A 23,311-nucleotide genomic window follows, 5' to 3' on the forward strand; every position below is an offset into this window, starting at 1 on the left:
CGGTGGGGCCATGGGGTGCGTCCCGTGCACCACCTCTCACTGCCCTTGGGCCTGGCTGCCCCTCCGTCCCGCCAGGAGTGCTGGGGTTCTGCTCCTACCCCCGGCTTCCCCAGCAGCCAAGGCCTGGGCCTGCCCCTCCCCTCGTGCCCGGTGCGGGGGCCCGGCCCTTTGCCCCCCCACCAGCGGCCGACGCCGGAGCTGCCTGTGCCCGGTGCGGGGATGTTAGTGGGCAGCCCTGCCCGGGGCCGGTTCTGGGCCGCCTGGGGTCGGGGTGGGGTCCCCGGGGGGCGCCTCGGTGGAGCTTTCCCTAGGCGCGGGCGCTGCGGAGCGCGGCGGACTCCCCGGGGCCGGTCCCTGCGCCGGGCGGGGAGGGGGCCGCGGCCAGACGCGCTGCGCCGGGCGAGCGGAACGGACGCAGGCGGGGGCGGAGGCAGGGCGCCCGCGGGAGGCTCCGGCTCGGCGCACGGACCTGCCCGGGGCCGCCGCCGCTTCCCCGCCCGTGGAGCCCGCCCCGCGCCTGCCTTAGCGTGGCGCGCCCGGAGCGCAGCGAGCCGGCAGCGGGGATGGCGTCTCCGGGAGCCCTGGAGCCGGCGCCCGCCAGCGTCCCGGCCACCAAGCTGGAGCTCACCGTCTCCTGCAGGTGCGGGGCCGCGGGCAGCGCCGGGCGCGGGCGGGAGCCTCCGGCAGCCGGGGCCGAGCCACACCTTCCCTCCTCGGCACAGCGCGGGTCCGTCGGGGAAGGGGCGCGGGGCGGGCAGCTTGGAGCGGGCTCCTTGGCCAGAGAGACTGTCCGTGAGCGTGCAACGCATGCCCGTTGTGTGTGGGGGATAGTGTGTGAGCGTGCAACGCATGTCCATTGTGGGGGGACGGTGTCTGATTGTGCAACGCATGCCCATCGTGTGTGTGGGAGACCATGTGTGAGTGTGTCCACTGTGTGCGGGGGATAGTGTGTGAGCGTGCGACGCATGTCCATCATGTGGGGGGGCAGCATCTGAGTGTGCAACGCATGCCCATCGTGTGTGTGTGGGACAATGTCTGAGCATGCAACTCATGTCCAGTCATGTGAGCGTGGGACAGCGTGTGAGCGTGCAACACATTCCCATCATGTGTGTGGGGGACAGAGTGTGAGTGTGCAACACATGTCCATCGTATGTGTGTGGGGACAGCATGTGAGCATGCAACGCATGTCAATTGTGTGTGTGACAGTGTTTGAACATACAAAGCATGGTCAACGTATGTGGGGGAGACAGCATGTAAGCGTGCAATGCATTGCCATTGTGTGTGTGGCAGGCAGCATGTGAGTGTGCAACACATGCCCATTGTGTGTGCGTGCATGGCAAGGCATGTGAGCATGCAACACATGTCCGTCATGTGTTCACTGCAACAGCATATGAGCGTGCAAAGCATATTCATCATGTATGTGTGTGTGATGGCATGTGAGCATGTAATGCCCAGCCACCCAGTGCACATGGGGAGCGTGTGAGTGTGCAATGCATGCATGTATGCCTGCTGTGTGTGCATGTGAGCACATATGCATGTCTACTATGTGTGCATAGAGTGGGTGTATGTGAGCGTGTGTGCCTGGTGTGTGTGCAGGGGATAGTGTGTTTGAGCGAACATGCAGCAAACTTGCTCTTCAGTGATTATTTCCTCTTAACCCCCCAATGGAAATGCAGCTTTCGTGCTGTTTGCTGGTGTGAGCGACACCCTAAGCCCTCAGCCCTGCTCAGTGAGACTTTGTCGGCAGGACCATGGTGCAAGAGCTGCATAAGAGACTGTTCCCTCTGGTCCTGCTCGGGGAAGAGCCTGACCTGCCCAGGATAGGGCTGGCCCATGCCCCGTACGCCCCCCCATCACTCGCTCTCACCCAGTGCCTCTCCCCTGCTCGCTCTCACTCAGCGCTCCCCCCCCCCCGACTCGCTCGCTCTCACCCAGCGCCCCTCCTCTGGCAGGTCTCCGTAGACTCAGGCCCAGGCAAAGACGACAGCTGAGGTTCTTCCCAGTGGCTCCCTAGCTTGCAGCTTGGGATTCCCACCCAGTGGGTCTGTGGCAGGCTGCCCCAGAGCCCCGGGCAGGCCGCAGGTTCCTAGGCGCCTGTGGGGTGGTACCAGGGCAGCGAAGGCGGCTGGGCGGGCAGGTGGAAGCCCTGGCCGTGCCAGAAGAGTGCGCCCAGCAGTGCAGCTGGCAGCTCGCTGGGCACCAGCCAGCGCAGGTGCAGCACCACCCAAATGCCAGGCTAAGCACGTCCGTGCAGGCTGGGGGCCCCTTGACTGTTCTGCCCTGGGCTCCGGAATTGCTGTCGGCGGGCCTGGCCCCCGTGCTGTCTCCTGGGAATGAGCTGGGGGAAGGTCCGTGCGGAAGAGCGGGCGGTGTCCCTGGCTGCACATGGCTCCATGGGCAGTGTTTGCTCACGTTCCCGCCACGTCTCCAGAGCACCCCTGGTTCTGACCCCAGCCCAGGGTTTGCATGGGACAGAAGGCGCTTTCAGGGCTGTCTGGCTCCAAAGAGAGGCAGAGTTGGCTGCCGGACACACCCCTTTGCACGGGCAGAGCCGTCGGGTGTCCTGGGGAACACGCCCGCTCTGTGCAGGGGCCAGATGCCCGAGCTCTGGCTCCTGTTCATGTTCGTCGCTGGTTTTCAGCTGGGTCTGTCTGACAGCACCGTGTGCTCACGAGGGCTTTGGTGAGGCAGGGCCAAGGTACGAGGGGGCTGGGAAGCGGCACCGTCTGCCCAGCTCCTCGCCAGGGGAAGCTGAGGGGTTACTGTGCCTGTGTGCACCCCTGGGATCCCAGCGTGACTGGTGCGAGGGGAAGCCCCAAAACAGGGAAATGAACTGAACAATTGCGACCCCTCGAGGCTCTGGTTAGGAGCAGGCCTGCAGGGGTGCTGGTGCCTGGCTGCTGCAGCCTTCGGTGCGTGGACGGGGAGAAGCGCCTCTGCCAGCTGGGAAAGTGGGTTTGCTGCTGGCTGCTGGCGAGGCTGCCTGCTCCTCTGCCTCCAGCAGCCGCAGAGCCAGGTCTTGACGGCTCGGAGCAGACGGAGACCCGCGGGAGCAGGGACTAACTCTCTGATCTCGAAGGGCAGCGAGGAAGCTTTCGCCCCTGGAGGCGGGGGGCATGGGATGGATCTCTCACATCGCCCTGTGCTTTGGGGGGGCGAGATGCAGAAATGGCATCCTCTCCCCAAGGGGGGCGTGTCTGCTCTTTACAGCTGTTCTGAGGTCAGCAGTTGTTGCCTCTGGTCAGCCAGGGCAGCTCTCTGGATCAAGAGAGCTCCGCTCCGCACCGAGCACAAGGCTGTCGCCCAAGCTTCTCAGCTTTTCCCGGTCCTCACCAGATCACCTCCCTAAGGAAACGGATCTGCTGGGCCTGGCCCCAGCTTCCAAAGGCTTTGGGCCCTTTCTTCTCTGCATGGCCATGTGGGGTGCTGGAACAGTTTGTACGGGGGGCTGAGAGCCATTGAACCAAACTGCAAAACCTGGATATGATGGAAACCCCTTCAAGCCAAGGGGTCAGGCAGCACCCCGCCCCCACAGCTCCAGCATCTCTGTGGCCATAGCTTGAAGCCTGCTCTCAAATGTCTGCTCTTTCACTGCCATGTGCATGGACATGTCAGACCTATAGGGATTGAGGATGGGGAGCGGGAAGGAGGCCAGGTAACAATCCTTGGAGCTGTCGCTTCTGTGTCTCCTTCCTCATGACCTCCTGTGTAGGGTGTGACCTGAGCTCATCTGGTTGGTCCCTCTTCGTCCTTTGCCACCTCCCTCTGACAGACCCAGCTGCTCCTGGCAAATCCAGGTGACTTGTGCAGAACTCCCCTTTCCCTCACCTGCCCATCCATCCTCAGACTGATCCGGGACGCGCCCGTTTGGAGGCCCTGTTGCAAACAAATATGAAGGAACAGTGAGAATTTTGGAAGTGTTGCAGGGAGGGGCCTGGGCGTGTCTGTGCTGGGATGGGCCAGGGACCCTTAGTGTTTTACAGCCTCCATGCTTGGCACGGGGCTGGCAGCTGGTCTGAGGGTCTCTAGTGAGCTGGAACCCAGGCCAAAAGGGCTCCTTCTCCAGCCGAACAATTTTCCCTTGTGTGGCTCTGCCCAGCAGAGTGTTAAACACCCTTGGGTCCTGCTCCACTGGCCTGGGCCGTGTTCCCAGCAGAGGTGGGGAAGAGTGGAGGAAACCCTCTGTTCTGGCTGAGTTCCTGGGCAGGCCCAGGAGGGTGGGGGGCTCAGACCCCCTGGGACCCTGGCCTGGAACCAGGCAGGGCAGAGCCCTGCTCTGAATGTGCCACCAGCCTCGGGCTGGGGTGTCTCCCATCCCTGGTGAGAGCAGGTGTCATGGGGCACAGGAAAGAGCTCAGAGGATTTGATGGCAGCCTTTGGTGCTTTTCAGTGTTAAACTCTGCGCAGCCAGGAATGACCAAAGTGCTGCGGCGGCTGCTGTTTCAGGGGGTTGGGGGGAGCAGCCCCTGGCACCCGCTCACTCAGTCAGGCTGCTCAGACCTTGCTAAGTCTCTTTTCTTCTCACTTTGCCTCCCCCGGCCCATCTCTCCATTGCGGACACTCCCGTGCCGGGGAGCAACGGCCGCTCAGCCATCACCAAGTGCGCTAGTAAACGGGCTGCCTGTCATGTTCGATCACCGTCTGGGCCAGAGACGCTGTTTCTTCCTCACCCCATTCAGCTTGCCGACCCTACCTCCCCCCAGAACGCGCTCTGCCAGCGGGAGCCTGCTTCTCGCAGAGCCACACCAGTGCACCCCCTCCCTGCACGGCCCTGCTGCTCTCCAAGCACCTGCTTCCCAGCCCCGGCTCTCGTCCCTGTGGGTCAGCCCCCCGGGCTCACCTGCACAGCCCTCCTCAAGCCCCGCCCTGCAGCGAGCCCCACAAGAAACAGGGCCCTGAGGCTGGCCAGTGATGGCCCCTCAGCTGGTGACTGACAACAGAAACCCATGTCCCTGGAGTCCCTGGGCCCTGTCACTCAGCTGGGCCTGGTGCTAACCCTGTAGCCCCGTGATCCCCCCTTTCCTCCTCTTACGCACACGGATTGTGTGTTGGGAGCTCTTCAGGGCAGGGACCTTCGCTGTGTGTGCAGCGCCCAGCAACGGGGCCCAGACCCAGGATGTGGGTGCAAGGCTTCTCCCTGCTCTGCACCCTCTGCCTTGGCACCTCCCAGGGATCCCGGGGGTAGAGTGACCATACGTCTCGTTTTGGCCAGGACAGTCCCTTTTTTAAGCCCTGTCCCAACTTTTTTGGCAAAAGTGGGCGTTTGTCCCATTTGTTCTTGCCGACTAGATCAGTTTGCAAGAGCAAATGGGACAAATGTCCACTTTTGTCAAAAATGTGGGGTGCGGTGCAAAGGAACATGGGGGGGGCCGAGCAGCAACCCCAACCCAGTGCAGGGGGCAGCCAGGGCTGGAGTGAGTTGCGACCCCAGCCCAGTGCAGGGGGGCAGCCAGGGCTGGAGTGAGCGGAGACCCCACCCTGTGCAGGGGGGCAGCCAGGGCTGGAGTGAGCGGAGACCCCACCCCGTGCAGGGGGACAGCCAGGGCTGGAGTGAGCGGAGACCCCAGCCTCGCTTGAGGAGGAGGGCTTGGGCAAGTGGGGAGGCCAGCCCTGTGGGGCGGGGGGGGTGCAGTGTCCTGTTTTCCTTTTGGGGAGATATGGTCACCCTATCCGGGAGCATCCCTGGCACTGCACCCATAGGGGCTGTTCCCACTCAGCTGCTCGTGCCTTTTACCGGGTAGAGTCCCCAATCCCCAGCCAGAGTCAGCGCGGCCCGCAGGACTCCCGGCCTGGCTGGAGAGAGCATCCCTCAGCAGAGCCGCCTGTGTCCTGCGAGCTGCGTCTGGCCGAGTTGTGCTGCCCGCAGGGGCTGAGCAATCAAACCGCTCCAGCCCCCTGGCACCAGCACCCGCCCCCTGCACACAGGTGGGTCCTAGACTCCTCCCATCCCCACGGGCTCTGGCCTGGGGGCTGCGGCCCGGGGGCCAGCACCCGCCAGGGGTGAAGCTCTGATGCCTTATGTTTATGTTGAAGGCATAAAAAAGGGAGCCCAAAGGGACTTGTTCGTTGGCTGTGGCAGGTAACGTGGGTCCCTTGCGGCTCTGCAGCTGCCTGGTGTGGGCTTGCTGGGAAAGAATGAAACCCCGGGGCTGGGGAAGCCGGGAGCTCCCCCCAAGCCAGCCCCCTGACCCCCCCCCCACAGCCAGCCCCCTGCCCCGCCCCCACAGCGCCCCCTGCTGGGAGCCCCCCCAGAGCTTTCCCCTGCCCCCCCACAGCGCCTCCTGCTGGGAGCTTCCCCCCAGCCAGCACCCTGCCCCGTCCCCATGGCACCCCCTGCTGGGAGCCCCCCAGAGCCACCCCCTGCCCTGCCCCCCACAGCGCACCCCACAGCCAGTGCCCTGCCCCGCCCCACAGCGCCCCCTGCTGGGAGTGCACCGTGGCCACAGCCATGCTGGTTTCTTGCCATGGTTTATAACGTGTGGATGATTCTGTTTGTTTGAAGAGCTGCCTCGGAGGGTGGTGGCTGACGGGGAGCTGAGGGCTGGGCTCCCTGCCCCTGGGCACACCTGGAGCCCTCCGGGCACAGGGAACAGCTGCGTTTCCTCCCCACGCTGCACAGAGCAGACGCTTCACCCAGAGGCCCCAAGAGGAGATACAAGCAGAGACAGGACCCCAGGGCAAGTACAGGAGCCTAAACAGCCAGCGCTGGGGCTGCAGGGTCAGGGCAGCCCCAGCTAGTAACCGTCCCCTGGCTGCCTGTGATTTTGCCTGCCCCACTGAGTCCCCTCTGTTGCCCCACACCGCCCAGGGGTGCTCCAGCCCCTTGCTGGGCTGGACTCCCCAGTGGACGTGTCCAGGAGGGTGGGGGCTGCAGGGACCAGCTGTTAACAGAAGTATTAATTTTAGTTACTGTTTGTGCCACTGCAAAGCTGCCATGGCAACCAGGAGAGGTTATACTGAGGGGCGGGGTGGGTCCCCCACCACACACAGACACTGGCCTCCTCTCCCAGCCCCCAACGCCCTCCCCCACAGCCCAGGGACCCCGTGTCTGAGCTCCAGAGAGGCTGCCTGTTCCTGGGTGCAGATTCCACTGACCTGTCCTGTTCTCGCTGGTGGGTTTGATGCGGATGGACTCCAGCGGCTCTGGAGGGGAGGGAAGGCCTGGCCTGGCCTGGGAGTGGGGAGGGCGGCTGGGCTGGGGCCCAATGCTCGGGGGCTGCAGGTTCTGCAGTAGTTCGTAGAGCCCGATTCCCCCACTTCTCCCATTGCTGGATGAGTTTCCTGCCTGGCTCACGTCCATCTGTCTGTCTCCCCAGGAACTTGCTGGACGTGGACACCTTCTCCAAGTCTGACCCTGGTACGTGTGGGGAGTGGAGCTAGCTAGGGGACCGGCCTCAGGGCGAAGTCCCTGGCAGGGCAGGCGGGCAACGTGTCCTGAGGGGGCAGCAAGGCCTGGGCAGCTGGTTCCTACGGGCTGTGCCTGGCGCTGCGTGGTGGCAGGGGTGTGTGATTGCGTTAAGCTGCACAGCCGGGACCGAGACAAACCTGTCCGGGGCAAGGGAGTGGGGGTGCGGGCAGCTGCGCAGCCCGGCGGGGCCCGTCAGCGGAGACGAGCACTAGGCCTCGTGGCAGACGCTGATTGTGAGACGGAGACTGGGGATGGAGCGCACGGTGTGTGCAGGGGGGATGGGCGGGCGTGCAGGGGGGATGCTTGGTGTGCTGCACAAGGGACACGCACGGTGTGTGCAGGGGGATGGGCGGGCGTGCAGGGGGGATGCTTGGTGTGCTGCACAAGGGACACGCACAGTGTGTGCAGGGGGGATGGGCGGGCGTGCAGTGTTGGGGTGAGTAAGGTTAACGTGTATAAGTGTGAGGCACTATGTCTGTGGGTGCATGGAGCGTGATGTGCAAGGCATGTGTGTGCAGTGCGGGGTGTGCACATGTGCAGTGTGGGTGGTGATGTCACGGCCTGAGGGGGAGTCAGGGCCCGGCACCCCCACTTCCTGTGATTCACCGTGACTCTCGGCTGGCCAGTAGAAGAGCAGGTTTATTAGAGACGACAGGAACACAGTCCAGACCAGAGCTTGTGGGCACAAACAGGACCCCTTAGTCAGGCCCTTCTGGGGGGCAAGGAGCTTAGACCCCGTCTCTGCAGCTCTCTCCTCTTCCCCAGCCCACTCCAAAAACTGAAACCCCCTCCAGCCGACTCCCTCAGCCTCCTCCCCTGCTCCTCCTCCAGCCTTTGTCCAGATTCCCAGGCAGAAGGGGTCACCTGGACCCAACCCCCCTCCAAGCTCAGGTTACAGGCTCAGGTATCTTCCCAGGCAGTAAAGTCACCTCCTGCCATCCCATCACCAATGCAGACAGTCCCAGGAAACTCCCCTGCTACATTCCTAGGTCAGTCCACCCCCCTCCCTGCTGTATCACATCTCTCCCCCCTTCGAGACTGAACTGAGTAGGGTCACTGTGACCAGTGACCTGGGGAAGTTCGGGGCCCCCTCTCCGGGACAGCGCATCCACTATCAGGTTGGCACTTCCCTTCACGTGGACCACGTCCATGTTGTAATCCTGCAGGAGCAGGCTCCATCTCAGGAGTTTGGCGTTGGCTCCTTTCATCCGGTGCAGCCAGGTCAGGGGAGAGTGGTCGGTGGAGACGGTGAAGTGTCGCCCGAAGAGATATGGCTGGAGTTTCTTAAGGGCCCACACCATGGCCAGGCACTCCTTCTCGATGGCCACGTAGTGTTGCTCCCGGGGTAGCAACTTCTCGCTCAGGTACACGATGGGGTGTCTCTCCCCCTTTTCATCCTCCTGCATTAACACCGCCCCCAGTCCCGTGTCTGAGGCGTCGGTGAACACCACAAAGGGCTTGTCAAAGTCTGGGTTTGCCAGAACTGGGCCACTGACCAGAGCCTCCTTCAGCGCCCGGAAAGCCTCCTGGCACTGCTCGGTCCAGACCACCTTGTCTGGCTTCCCCTTCTTGCATAGCTCCGTGATGGGGGTGGCGATGGCGCTAAAGTGGGGCACAAATCTTCGGTAGTATCCTGCCATCCCAATAAAGGCTTGGACCTGCTTTTTGGTGTGGGGAGCGGGCCAGTCTCTGATCACCTCCACCTTGGCTGGTTCCGGCTTTAGGCGGCCGCTCCCCACCCGATGGCCCAGGTAAGATACTTCAGCCATCCCCACCTTGCCTTCTCCGCTTTTACAGTCAGCCCAGCCCCCTGGAGTCGGTCCAGCACTTGTCTAACCTGGGACACGTGGTCCTCCCACGTCTGGCTAAAGACACAGATGTCATCAATATACGCCACGGCAAAACTCTCCATCCCCCTCAGTAGCTGGTCCACCAGGCGCTGGAAGGTGGCCGGCGCTCCCTTGAGGCCGAAAGGCAGGGTCAGGAACTCAGAGCCCCAGAGGGGTGATAAAGGCCGATTTCAGCCGGGCATCTGCATCCAGCGGCACTTGCCAGTAGCCCTTTGTAAGGTCCATGGTGGTAAGGTACCGAGCTCCTCCCAGCTTGTCTAGGAGCTCATCAGGCCTGGGCATGGGGTAGGCATCCCATACAGTGATGGCATTGAGCGTCCGATAGTCCACACAGAACCGGACCGACCCATCCTTTTTGGGGACCAGCACCACCGGCGAGGCCCAAGGGCTGGCCGATAGCTGGATCACCCCCAAAGCCAGCATGTCCTGGACCTCTCTTTCCAGGTCCTGAGCAGTTTTCCCTGTGACTTGGAAGGGGGAGCATCTTATCAGCGGGTGCGACCCTCTCTGCACACGGTGGACAGTTAGATTAGTGTGTCCAGGCTGGTTGGAAAACAGCTGTCGGTACGGATGCAGCACCCCCCGACCTCAGCTTGCTGGGCAGGGGTTAGCTGATCCGAGAGGGGAATTGTTTCCAGGGGGGAACCAGCTCTGGTCCCAGGGAATAGATCCACTAAAGGGTCATCTCCCTGCTCTTCCCACTGTCCACACACGGCCAACACCACATTCCCCCTGGCATAATATGGCTTCATCATATTCACATGGTACACCCGGCGGTGGTGCGCCCGGTTCGACAGCTCCTCCACATAGTTTACCTCATTGAGCTGCTTGACGACCTTGAAAGGGCCCTCCCAGGCGGCCTGTAGTTTGTTCTTTCTCACTGGGATGAGAACCATCACCTGATCCCCGGTGGCGTAGGCACGGGCCCGTGCCGTGCGGTCATACCAGACCTTCTGCTTCCTCTGGGCTCTGGCCAGATTCTCCCTGGCCAGGCCCATGAGTTCCGCCCGTCTCTCTCGGAAGATCAGGACATACTCCACCACTGACTCTCCATCGGGAGTGGCCTTCCCCTCCCACTCGTCTCTCATCAGGTCCAGGGGGCCCCTCACCCTCCTGCCATATAACAGTTCGAAAGGAGAAAATCCGGTAGACTCCTGGGGCACCTCCCTGTATGCGAACAGCAGGTGAGGTAAGTACTTGTCCCAGTCCTGCGGGTGCTGGTTCATAAAGGTTTTCAGCATCATCTTTAGCATCCCATTGAACCTCTCCACCAGCCCATTGGACTGGGGGTGATAAGCTGAGGCCCAGTCGTGCCGGACCCCACATTTCTCCCACAAGCACCGGAGCAGGGCCGACATGAAGTGGGAGCCTTGGTCTGTCAAGACTTCCTTGGGGAACCCCACTCGGCTGAAAATGGTCAGGAGCATCGGCCACGGCGTCTGCTTCAATGGAAGCTAAGGGCACTGCCTCGGGGTAGCGGGTGGCAAAATCTACCACCACCAGAATGTATTTCTTCCCCGACCGGGTCGTCTTGCTGAGAGGCCCCACGATGTCCATGGCCACCTTCTGGAAAGGCTCCTCTATGATGGGCAAAGGTCTCAAAGCCGCTTTCCCCTTGTCCCGGGCCTTCCCCACCCTCTGACAGGGGTCACAGGATCGGCAATACTGCCGGACCGTGGTAAAGACCCCGGGCCAGTAAAAGTTCTGTAGCAGCCTCTGCCGGGTGCGCCGGATTCCCTGCTGCCCTGCGAGGAGGATGTCATGGGCCAGGTACAGGAGCCTGCGGCGATACTTCTGGGGGACCACCAGCTGCCTCCTGATCCCACAGGACTCCACTTCCCTTGTGGGAGCCCATTCTCGGTACAGGAACCCCTTCTCCCACAGGAACCTCTCCTGGCAGCCTCTCCTCATGGTCCGTACCACCCTGAGGTCGGCCAGGTCCCTGAGCTTCCGCAAGGAGGGATCTTTCCTCAACTCGGCCTGGAACTCAGCGGCTGGGGAAGGGATGGGGCCCGGTTCCCTCTCACTGGCCGGGTCTGAGGCCTCAGCCTCTCTGAGCCATGCCCCTCGGCCCTCCCTTCCCACCAAGGTAGGGTCCTGCGCCTCCAGTGTGGTACCCTCCCCACGGTCAGGGCACAGTGCCCCTCACCGGCTCTGGCTACGGGTCACGACCAGGGTATTCTGGGGGTTGCTTGGCCAGTCCTCTAGGTCTCCCCCCATCAAAACTTCAGCGGGCAAATGGTGGTGTACCCCCACATCCTTGAGGCCCTCCTTGGCCCCCCATTTCAGGTGTACCCTTACCGTAGGCACCTTGAATGGGGTCCCGCCCACCCTGTCAGGGTCAGGTAGGTGTTGGGCACCACCCGATCTGGGGCCACCACCTCGGGCCGGGCCAGTGTCACCTCCGTGCCCGTATCCCAGTATCCATTGACCTTCCTCCCATCCACCTCCAGGGGAACAAGGCACTCGCTCTGGAGGGACAGCCCTGCGCCCATCCTGTAAACTGAGGACCTTGAGTCCGGGGCATCCAGCCCCCCAGAGGAGCTGGTCTGGGGCACTCCTCCCTCCTGAGCAGTTGGTAAGCTGCCAGCCTCCCTTGCCTGGGAAGCCTGCTCCTCGTCCAGCTGGGTCCCTACCCAGTTAACCCTGTGTGGGTTTGGTCTGCTCAGACTGCCCCTGAGCTTGGGGCACTGGGTCTGTATGTGGCCTTTCCGGCCACAGTGATAGCAGCTCAGGTCCCATTGGTCCCCTCAAGTGGGTCGGTTGGTCCTGATGCTGGATGTTCTCCTTGGGATGGGGTGCTCTACATTCCCCCTTTGGGAGGTCCCATGGTGACTCTCTCTCTCTGCATCGTGGGGGGCCTCTTCGTTTGGGGTTCCTCCCTGCCACTCCCCGACTGACTGTTCACAAACTCGTCGGCCAGCTGCCCTGCGTGCTGGGGGTTCTCTGGCTTTTTGTCCACCAGCCACAGCCTCAGGTCGGAAGGGCACTGATCATACAGTTGCTCCAGAACAATGAGGTCAAGCAGGTCCTCCTTCGTCCGGGCCCCATCTGCCCACTTGCAGGCATATCCCTGCATCTGGAGGGCCAGTTGTAGATATGTGCCCTCAGGCATTTTATGCTGGCTCCAGAGCCTTCTCTGGTACATCTCGGGGGTCAGCCCAAACTCGCAGAGCAGGGCCTGTTTGAACAGTTCATAGTCCCCTACCTCCGCCCCTTTCATTCGGCTGTACACCTCCACGGCTTTGGGGTCCAGTAAGGGGGTGAGAAACTGGAGCCTGTCTGCTGGGTCAACCCAGTGAATCTCACAGGCGTTCTCAAAGGCATTCAGGAAGCTATCGATGTCCTCCTCTCCTTACGCTGGGCCAGGACGCACTTATCAAATCTCCATGCAGTCCTGGGTCCCCCATCACTCACCAAAGCCGGGGCCTCGCTGCTCCTCAGCCTGGCCAGCTCCAGCTCATGCTGACGCTGCCTTTCGCGACCCTCTCACACTTTTTCGCGATCTTCCAACTCTCTCAATTTTATCTCCCTCTCCCATTCCAGCCGCCTCAGCTCCAGGGATGGAGAACTCTGCCGGAGGATCCCCTGCTGGCTGCTGGGTCAGGGTGCCTTCGGTATTCTCTGGGGTCCTCCCAGCCCCTCCCCTAGGCATAGGTAGGGGGGTCTCGGGATGCCCTTGGCTGCAATCTGACCCCTCCCAGCCGGGTCAGGCACCAGGGCCCATGTTGCATCTGCTAGGCTGCTTCCCTCAGAGGCAGGGATCGGTGCATCCAAGCGATCCTCCTCCTCCAGCTGGGCAATCAGGTGTTCTTTGGTGAGCCTTCCAATGTGCAGCCCCCTCTGCCTGCTCAGCTCCACCAGGTTGCTCTTAAGGCGCTTAGCGTACATCTCCCTGGTGGCCACGAGCAGGCCTGGGTGCTCGAGCTGCAGTGTCCAGGAGGAACCCCTACTGTGCCAACCCTTCTCCAGGTCACCACCCCTCTTCCAAGGTCAAGCCACAGACTCCTCCACCCCTGAGACTGCTCACTGCAGTGTCCAAGGGGACCCCATTATTGCAACAGTCCTTCTTGCTGGTCACACACTCCCAGGGGTTAAGCATAGCTCCTTCGCCCCCCAAACCCACTCCTCTCTGACTCTTCAGCACACCTGGTTCCTGTCAATCCCCCTTTGTTTTACTGTTCCCCAGTCACTTACTGCAGGAAGCACCATCCACGGGGTGCAGTAGATCCCACCTCTGACAGCAGTTGTCATGGAGATTGGGGAGGTCAGGGCCCTGCACCCCCACTTCCTGTGATTCACCGTGACTCTCAGCCAGCCAGTAGAACAGAAGGTTTATTAGAGATGACAGGAAAACAGTCCAGACCAGAGCTTGCAGGCATAAACAGGACCCCTTAGTCAGGCCCTTCTGGGGGGTAGAGCACTTAGACCCCCGCTCTGCGACTCTTTCCTCTTCCCCAGCCCACTCCAAAAACTGAAACCCCTCCAGCCGACTCCCCCAGCCTCCCCCCAGTTCCTCCTTCAGCCTTTGTCCAGTTTCCCCAGGTGGAAGGTGTCACCTGGACCCAACCCCCCTCCCAACTCAGGTTACAGACTCAGGTATCATCCCAGGCAGTGAAGTCACTCCCTGCTATCTCATCACTGATCAGACAGTCCCAGTAAACTCCCCTGCCACATTCCTAGTTCAATCCGCCCCACTCAGTCCCTGCTGCATCATAGGTGGGATGGGATGTGCAGTGCAGTGGGATGGTGTCCATGAGGTGTGCATGTGCGAGTGTGTGGTGGTGGAGTGCACATGCAGTGTGTGCACAGAGGAGTGGGGTGTGCAATGTGTAGGGGCGAGGTGTGTATGTGCAGTGAGGTGTGTGTATACTCACTGTGATGTGCAAAGTATGCATGCACAGTGGCAGGTACATGAGGGGTGTGTGCCATGGGGGAGTGTGTGTGAGACATGCAGTTGGATGGAGTGTATCAGGGGTGCAGTGTGTGAGGCATGCAGTGGGATGGGGTGTGTCAGCAGATGCAGTGTGAGAGACATGCAGTGGGACGGGGTGTTTCGGGGGTGCAGTGTGAGAGACATGCAGTGGAATGGGTGTGTTGGCGGATGCAGTGTGTGAGACATGCAGTGGGACGGGGTGTTTCGGGGGTGCAGTGTGAGAGACATGCAGTGGAATGGGTGTGTTGGCGGATGCAGTGTGTGAGGCATGCAGTGGGACGGGGTGTTTCAGGGGTGCAGTGTGTGAGGCATGCAGTGGGACGGGGTGTTTCGGGGGTGCAGTGTGAGAGACATGCAGTGGAATGGGTGTGTTGGCGGATGCAGTGTGTGAGGCATGCAGTGGGACGGGGTGTTTCAGGGGTGCAGTGTGTGAGGCATGCAGTGGGATGGGGTGTTTCAGGGGTGCAGTGTGAGAGACATGCAGTGGAATGGGTGTGTTGGCGGATGCAGTGTGTGAGGCATGCAGTGGGACGGGGTGTTTCAGGGGTGCAGTGTGTGAGGCATGCAGTGGGACGGGGTGTTTCGGGGGTGCAGTGTGAGAGACATGCAGTGGAATGGGTGTGTTGGCGGATGCAGTGTGTGAGGCATGCAGTGGGACGGGGTGTTTTGGGGGTGCAGTGTGAGAGACATGCAGTGGGATGGGTGTGTTGGCGGATGCAGTGTGTGAGGCATGCAGTGGGATGGGGTGTTTCAGGGGTGCAGTGTGAGAGACATGCAGTGGGATGGCTGTGTTGGCGGATGCAGTGTGAGAGACATGCAGTGGGATGGGGTGTTTCAGGGGTGCAGTGTGTGAGGCATGCAGTGGGATGGGGTGTTTCAGGGGTGCAGTGTGAGAGACATGCAGTGGGATGGGGTGTTTCAGGGGTGCAGTGTGAGAGACATGCAGTGGGACGGGGTGTTTTGGGGGTGCAGTGTGAGAGACATGCAGTGGAATGGGTGTGTTGGCGGATGCAGTGTGTGAGGCATGCAGTGGGATGGGGTGTTTCAGGGGTGCAGTGTGAGAGACATGCAGTGGGATGGGGTGTTTCAGGGGTGCAGTGTGTGAGGCATGCAGTGGGATGGGGTGTTTCAGGGGTGCAGTGTGAGAGACATGCAGTGGAATGGGTGTGTTGGCGGATGCAGTGTGTGAGGCATGCAGTGGGATGGGGTGTTTCAGGGGTGCAGTGTGTGAGGCATGCAGTGGGACGGGGTGTTTCGGGGGTGCAGTGTGAGAGACATGCAGTGGAATGGGTGTGTTGGCGGATGCAGTGTGTGAGGCATGCAGTGGGATGGGGTGTTTCAGGGGTGTAGTGTGTGCGGCATGCAGTGGGACGGGGTGTTTCGGGGGTGCAGTGTGAGAGACATGCAGTGGAATGGGTGTGTTGGCGGATGCAGTGTGTGAGACATGCAGTGGGATGGGGTGTTTCAGGGGTGCAGTGTGTGAGGCATGCAGTGGGACGGGGTGTTTCGGGGGTGCAGTGTGAGAGACATGCAGTGGGATGGCTGTGTTGGCGGATGCAGTGTGTGAGGCATGCAGTGGGACGGGGTGTTTCAGGGGTGCAGTGTGTGCGGCATGCAGTGGGACGGGGTGTTTCGGGGGTGCAGTGTGAGAGACATGCAGTGGGATGGCTGTGTTGGCGGATGCAGTGTGAGAGACATGCAGTGGGATGGGGTGGCTTCTGATGCAGAGGCAGTCATTAACCCCGCGCTCTCCTCTCTGCAGTAGTGGTTCTGTTCATCCACGGGAGCGGCAGCAAGGAGTGGAGGGAGGTGAGTGAGCGCAGTGGGGCCCGTCCCAGTGCCCGGAGCCAGCACTCTGCCCCCGCTGCAGCAGGGGTCGATGTTTGTCCTGCTCTGGCACAGGCCGGGCATGAGAAGGGCAAAGACCTTCTGCTGCCCTGGGCTCCTTATGCGGGGCTCGGGAGACCCGCTTGCCACCCCAGCTCCACTGCCAATGCGCTCATCTAGCCCTGTGCCCCCCACCCCCAAGCAAGTCAGTGGGCTCATCTGCCACGGCTGAGTCTTTGTCAAGGAGCTAGCAGACCTGAGCACCCACCTCTCCGCCAGCTGGCCACCGACCGGCTGGAAGTCCAGGGTGGGACTTAGCCACCTGACCTTGTCTCCTCCCCCTCCCCTGGAGCCCAGCCCCAAGCCCAGTGGCTCTGAGTCGTTTTCAGAGAGGGTTCCTTGTCTCACTCCTTCATAGCCCAGGGCCTGGCTGCTGAGCAGGGCCGCTGGCTCCCCGGTCACCCCGAGGGTGCTGTGTTGGCAGCAGAGCGGGCAGCTCGCAGTGCAGTGAGCAGCCTGGGCCCCCTCCTCTGCACCACTGAGCTGCCCGTCTGGCAGCCTGTTCGCTTCAGGTGGGGGCTAGTTCTCAGCTTTGCCGCAGGGCGTCTCCTTCCCCTGTGCCAGCACCATGCGCCCTGCAGAGGCCCCACCAGTGGCCCTGACGGGGGAGGGCAGCCCCAGGCTCCTGCCCTGGGCTCAGGTCATGGGGTGGGGAGGGCTGAGTGGCCAGAAGCAAAGTCTCCTGCTGCTCCCCTCGAGCCGGGGCTGAGCCCTGCAGGCCTGGGGATTTCCAGTCCGTCCTCGGCCCAGCCCAGATCAGTCAGAGGTGGGGCCTCGGGGCTGGGCTGCCCAGGGACCGGAATAGACTCTTGCTGGGGGCTGCCCCTGCTCCACTAGCCAGTCTGAGCAGCGCCCACCCATAGCTCCACGCGTCCCTGCACTCCGGGCACCGGCTCAGGAGCAACAGCGCGGCCCCTGGCCTGGCCGGGGGTTACCCAGCGCCCCCTTGCTGCAGGGCTGGGCCTGCCCCACTCCGATCCCTGCGGGGGCTCCCAGCCAGGGCCACCTAATCCCCTGCTCTGCTAAACAGGCCCATATGGCCACCTGCTCCCACACTAATGATCTGGCTCTGCCATTGGCCTTAATCCCAGGGAATCTGGATTACAGGCCAGGGAGGCAGCAGAAATTAAACGAGGGGCTCTGGGGGACAGCCCCTTCCTCACATACATGCTGGGACCCCAGGGCCATGGCCACGTGGCCCCAGGTGGCCCCTCTGGGTTGGGTGCTGTCCCCTCACCCCCTTCTCCCCTCAGTTTGGACGCACCGAAGTGATTGACAACACCCTGAACCCCGACTTCGTCCGCAAGTTCGTCCTTGATTATTTCTTTGAGGAGAAGCAGAATCTGCGCTTTGATGTGTGAGTGAAACCTGCTCCCCCTCCTCCACCTGATGCCTCTCCCCCACCCTGCCTCGGCTCCCCCCTGCCCAGTTCCCCTGTCCTGTCCCACCTCTGCTTCCCCCTGCCTGCTCCCCTCCCCCACCTGATCCACGTCCCCCTGCTCTTCCTCTGATCCCCACACAAGGTCTCCCTCCCTCACCCTGCCTTGGCTCCTCCTGCCTGGCCCCCCTGCCCTGCCTCAGGTCCCACCTGCCCAGTTCCCCTCCCCAATCCCATCTTGGTTACCCCCCACACCTGGTCCCCCTCCCCACCCTGCCTCGGCTCTGCTCACTCCCTGCTTTCCCACTTGGCCCTTAGTCGGAGACCAGGTGATTTGTGGTATGGCTGCCAACCGGGCCAAAGTGGACTCCTGACTGGGGAAACTGGAGGTGGGGTTGCAGAGCTCTGGGGCAGTTGTGGTATGACAGACGTGGTGGCCATCGTGTGACACGGCAGGACAGTTGCAGTGTCCTGGGACATGGCAGGGTGGCTGCAGGGTGGCGTGGCGGAGCGGCTGTGGCATGGCGGGGTGGTAGTGGCGGTTGCAGTGTGGCGGGGTGGTGTGGTGGGGTGGTAGTGGCGGTGGGGGGTGGTGTGGCGGGGTGGTAGTGGCGGAGGGGGGTGGCGTGGCGGTGGGGGGTGGCGTGGCGTGGTGGTAGTGGCGGTTGCAGCGTGGCGGGGTGGCGTGGCGGGGTGGTAGTGGCGGTGGGGGGTGGCGTGGCGGTGGGGGGTGGCGTGGCGGGGTGGTAGTGGCGGTGGGGGGTGGCATGGCGGTGGGGGGTGGCGTGGCGGGGTGGTAGTGCTGGTTGCAGTGTGGCGGGGTGGCGTGGCGGGGTGGTAGTGGCGGTCGGGGGTGGCGTGGCGGTGGGGGGTGGCATGGCGGTGGGGGGTGGCGTGGTGGGGTGGTAGTGGTGGTTGCAGTGTGGCGGGGTGGTAGTGGCGGTGGGGGGTGGCGTGGCAGGGTGGTAGTGGCGGTGGGGGTTGGTAGTGGCAGTGGGGGGTGGCATGGCGGGGTGGTAGTGGCGGTGGGGGGTGGCGTGGCGGGGTGGTAGTGGCGGTTGCAGTGTGGCAGGGTGGTAGTGGCGGTGGGGGGTGGCGTGGCGGGGTGGTAGTGGCAGAGGGGGGTGGCGTGGCGTGGTGGTAGTGGCGGTTGCAGTGTGGCGGGGTGGTAGTGGCGGTGGGGGGTGGCGTGGTGGGGTGGTAGTGGTGGAGGGGGGTGGCGTGGCGGTGGGGGGTAGCGTGGCGGGGTGGTAGTGGCGGTTGCAGTGTGGCAGGGTGGTAGTGGCAGAGGGGGGTGGCGTGGCGTGGTGGTAGTGGCGGTTGCAGTGTGGCGGGGTGGTAGTGGCGGTGGGGTTGGCGTGGTGGGGTGGTAGTGGCGGTTGCAGTGTGGCGGGGTGGTAGTGGCGGTTGCAGTGTGGCGGGGTGGTAGTGGCGGTGGGGGGTGGCGTGGTGGGGTGGTAGTGGTGGAGGGGGGTGGCGTGGCGGTGGGGGGTAGCGTGGCGGGGTGGTAGTGGCGGTTGCAATGTGGCAGGGTGGTAGTGGCAGAGGGGGGTGGCGTGGCGTGGTGGTAGTGGCGGTTGCAGTGTGGCGGGGTGGTAGTGGCGGTGGGGTTGGCGTGGTGGGGTGGTAGTGGCGGTGGGGGGTGGCGTGGCGGGGTGGTAGTGGCGGTTGCAGTGTGGCAGGGTGGTAGTGGCAGAGGGGGGTGGCGTGGCGTGGTGGTAGTGGCGGTTGCAGTGTGGCGGGGTGGTAGTGGCGGTGGGGTTGGCGTGGTGGGGTGGTAGTGGCGGTTGCAGTGTGGCGGGGTGGTAGTGGCGGTGGGGTTGGCGTGGTGGGGTGGTAGTGGTGGTTGCAGTGTGGCGGGGTGGTGTGGTGGGGTGGTAGTGGCGGTGGGGGGTGGTGTGGCGGGGTGGTAGTGGCGGAGGGGGGTGGCGTGGCGGTGGGGGGTAGCGTGGCGTGGTGGTAGTGGCGGTTGCAGTGTGGCGGGGTGGTAGTGGCGGTGGGGGGTGGTAGTGGCAGTGGGGGGTGGCGTGGCGGGGTGGTAGTGGCGGTGGGGGGTGGCATGGCGGGGTGGTAGTGGCGGTTGCAGTGTGGCGGGGTGGTAGTGGCGGTGGGGGTGGCGTGGCGGGGTGGTGTGGCGGTGGGGGTGGCGTGGCGAGGTGGTAGTGGCGGTTGCAGTGTGGCGGGGTGGTAGTGGCGGTGGGGGGTGGCGGGGTGGTAGTGGCGGTGGGGGGTGGTAGTGGCAGTGGGGGGTGGCATGGCGGGGTGGTAGTGGCAGTGGGGGGTGGCGTGGCGGGGTGGCGTGGCGGTGGGGGGTGGCGTGGAGAGGTGGTAGTGGCGGTTGCAGTGTGGCGGGGTGGTAGTGGCGGTGGGGGGTGGCGTGGCGGTGGGGGGTGGCGTGGCGGGGTGGTAGTGGCGGTGGGGGGTGGCGTGGCGGGGTGGTAGTGGCGGTGGGGGTGGCGTGGCGGGGTGGTAGTGGCGGTGGGGGGTGGCGGGGTGGCGTGGCGGGCTGGCTGCAGCAAGGCAGGGCAGTTGCCATGCTGCTCCCAGGGTTCCTGACTCTGCCGTAGTCAGAAACAGAAGCTCTTCGGGCCAGCGTGTAACAGGGGCCGGCCTGAAGTCGTCATGACCCTGGAACTCAGGGTAGGAGCCCAGTGGTGCGAACACCCAGCAGCGCCCGGGGTGGGCGAGAACATGAGACGGGGGGGCTGGAGAACAGCTGTGTCTGGTGCCAGGGGGCACATCTGGGCCTGTCTCTGATCTGTCTGTGCAGTGCCCAGCGCAGCTCAGGAACTCCAGGAGGACCCAGCTTCCAGCGGCCGGAGGACACCGTGGGAGCCGGTGCTTGTCCTTGGCCGGAGGGTGCTCCCAGTCGCTGAGCTGCGCAGCCCCAGCTGTGTGTCCGGAGTAGTGGCCTATGAGAAGGGGTCCAGGAGCCTCTCCGGGCTCTCAGGCCTCTCCGGGCACTGCTGGGTGTCAGGGCAGCCACCAGGCGCCAGCCTCCATCACCTGCTGGGCTTGGCTGTGCTCAGGGCCCTGCATGTGGGGCCCTATAGCCCCCATCCCGTGCCAGCAATGCCCCGGACAGAGCTCATTCCTGGGTGAGGAGGGCTGATGGGCGGGGGGGACGGGACTCCGACTGGAGCAGCACTGTGGGGGTCCTGCACCCATTGCAGGGTTCTCACGGCTCTCCTCTCTTCCCCCCAAGCTACAACGTGGACTCCAAGAGCTGCAACATCTCTAAACACGTGAGTATGGACCCGGCTCTGCCTGCAGGCTCAGCCCCCCGCTCTGCCCTTCCGGACTCAGCCCCTGGTTCCGCCCTCCTCCCGGATTCAGCCCTGCCCTTGGGCTCAGCCCCCAGCTTTGCCCTCCCTCCCCTGGGCTCAGCCCTCCCCCTTGTGCCTTGCGGGTCCCTTGTTTTGCCATGTTGCTGGACCAGTGAGACGCTGAGGCTCTGTGACCTACGGGGTGGGGGGCGGGAGGTGTCAGGGTCTCCCCAGCTGTGAGTGCAGAGGCAGCTTGTCCTTGTTTGTAGGGGGCACCTCACAGCCGCACTGCACAGATGGGAGCTGCGGCCTGGCGAGGCAGGGACTGGCCAGAGACCGCCCAGGGCATGTGTGGCCGAGCAGGGGCTGAGCCCGGTTTCCAGGCAGTGCCCTGGGCGCTGGCCCGGGAGCAGCTGGCCGTCTGGTCCCGGCAGGAGAGCGCAGTGCGGGCGCTGTGTGCCCAAGGAGCTGCACTGCGTACCTGGCACAGAGAACATGGGCCTTGTCCCTGGCCGCCGCTTGGCCCCACTCACCCAGGCTCTGACACCAGCTCTCCGGCATCCCCTCCCTGCTGCTCTCCAGAGCCTGCCCCCAGGGTGCCTGGCTGGATCCGGTGCTGCCTGTGGCCCAGAGCGTGGCTCTGTGTGAGCGATGGGGCGACCCACTACCTGCTGCTGGCCCTCGGGGGGGCAGCCCGGGCTCCATCCTCACCCTGTCTAACCTGCTCTCTCTCTGCTGCCCACCCTGGGACCACAGAAGGTACGTGCCTCTCCTGCCCCCCGTGGCAAACAGGCAAAGCACAGCCGGGAGCAAGAACTGGGCTGGGGGAGCCCCAGGTGGGCAGGGGTCGTTTGTCACCAGGGACTGAACCAGGATGTTGCCAGGATGGGCAAGGAAGGGTGTCCCTAGCCTCTGTTTGTCAGAGGGTGGAGATGGATGGCAGGAGAGAGATCACTGATTCACTGAATGTTAGGTTCACTCCCTCTGGGGCACCTGGCACTGGCCACTGTCGGCAGCCAGGACACTGGGCTGGATGGACCTTTGGTCTGACCCAGTCTGGCCGTTCTTATGGTAACCCCTGCAGGCAGTGCCCCACACCTCCCCTCCCCTCCCGCCAGAAGGGAGGGCCTGGGGGCCCTGGACAGACAGACTCCTCCAGGGCAGAGAAGCAGTTAGAGCCCTTGCAGCACAGAGGCCTCCCCCACGGGAGGCCTCTCTTCTCCTGGCGGCCGGGGGACATCCCTCCCCCCATCCTCTCCTGGGCCCTGGCCGTTGTTTCTGCAGCTCCGGAACACAAAGGGCTGGTGGAGATTGCCAACCAAGACATGGCGCATGCCTCCCCATCGGGGTGCCCCATAGCACCTGCTCCCCACTGCAGCACTAGCCTCATTTCAGCAGCAAGCTCTGGCTGGAAGGGTGCAGGCAGGAATCCAGAACCTCAGCAGAGCCGTGCTGGGTCAGACCAGTGGTCCGTCTGGGCCAGTGTCCTGGCTCTGGCATGGCCAGGTGCTGTAGAGGGAATGAACAGAACGGGGCAGTTATCGAATGATCCATCCTGTCGCCCATGCCCAGCTTCTGGCAGTTGGAGGCTTAGGGACACCCAGGGCACGGGCTTGTGTCCCTGCCCATCCTGGCTAACAGCCATTGGTGGACCGTGTAATGAGGCTGGTTCTGGCAGGACCCAACGGAGAGTGCCAATTCAGGACAAACTGCTCAAAGCAGGGCAGTTACAGCCCAGGGCTGGGTTTCTGTGCCCACCAAGGCAAACCAAACCAGCCAAACAGAGCAGACTTTGGTCTCACCCCACTGGCTAACCCCAAGTCACACGAGCAATTCCCTTAGACACTCCAGTTTCCCAGTAACCCCACCAGGGCCACTCGTTATGGGGACAGATGGTTGTGAAAACCAATACCCCAGTAAAAGAAAAACAGTTCTCTCGATCCCAAAGGACCAAGCCCCAGACCCCGGTCAATACACAAATCAGATCTTACCCACAGATCACGCTGCTGCCGATCCTTTGGAGTCTAAAATCTAAAGGTTTGTTCATAAACGGAAAAGACAGAGACGAGAGCTAGAACGGGTTCAATGGAATCAATGACATCCAGTGACGGCCAAGTTCTTGGGTCAGGCTTGTAGCAGCGATGGAATAAACGGCAGGTTCAAATCCAGTCTCTGGAGAACATCCCCGGCTGGGATGGGTCTTTCAGTCCTTGGGTCAAAGCTTCAGGGTAGCCAAGTCCCTCCAGAGGCCAGAAGCAGGACTGAAGACCAGCTGGAAGAGCTGCAGCAGCTTTTGAAAGTCTCTTGCCGTGTGGTCTCTGCTTTCTGTGTCCCAAGGACAAGCTGCCCATCCATGGCCTGGAAACACCTCAGAGTTCGGTCCCTAGGCAGGTCCCTGCACGCCTGGCCGAGTCCCCAGGCGCGTCTGCCTTCTCTCACTGGGTCAGTTGTGTCGCTGATGGTCCTTAATGGGCCGTCCAGCAGGCTAGGCAGAGCTGACCCCAACGTGTCTGGGGTGTCCCCCAGAAGCAGAGCACAGGTTTGAACTACAGACAGGACAGAGCCAATATTCATAACTTTAACTAC

General features: G+C 63.0%; 1 protein-coding gene across 2 annotated transcripts in view; it reads left to right on the forward strand.

Moving 5' to 3' along the window:
• The first annotated feature begins 430 nt into the window (after positions 1–430).
• CPNE9 (copine family member 9) overlaps positions 431–23,311 on the forward strand; it is a 44,893-nt gene continuing 22,012 nt past the window's right edge. Inside the window, exons 1-5 of one of the 2 annotated variants that reach the window (XM_073350801.1) lie at positions 431–640; positions 7,317–7,357; positions 15,957–16,003; positions 17,335–17,438; positions 20,665–20,704. In XM_073350801.1, the coding sequence (XP_073206902.1) occupies positions 564–640; positions 7,317–7,357; positions 15,957–16,003; positions 17,335–17,438; positions 20,665–20,704 (309 nt within the window). In that variant the 5' untranslated portion in view covers positions 431–563. The remainder of the gene's footprint in view (positions 641–7,316; positions 7,358–15,956; positions 16,004–17,334; positions 17,439–20,664; positions 20,705–23,311) is intronic. The other variant, XM_073350800.2, reaches the window with a different exon arrangement.

This window comes from Lepidochelys kempii, chromosome 7 (genome assembly GCF_965140285.1).
Source record: "Lepidochelys kempii isolate rLepKem1 chromosome 7, rLepKem1.hap1, whole genome shotgun sequence".
Lineage (NCBI taxonomy): Eukaryota > Metazoa > Chordata > Testudines > Cheloniidae > Lepidochelys > Lepidochelys kempii.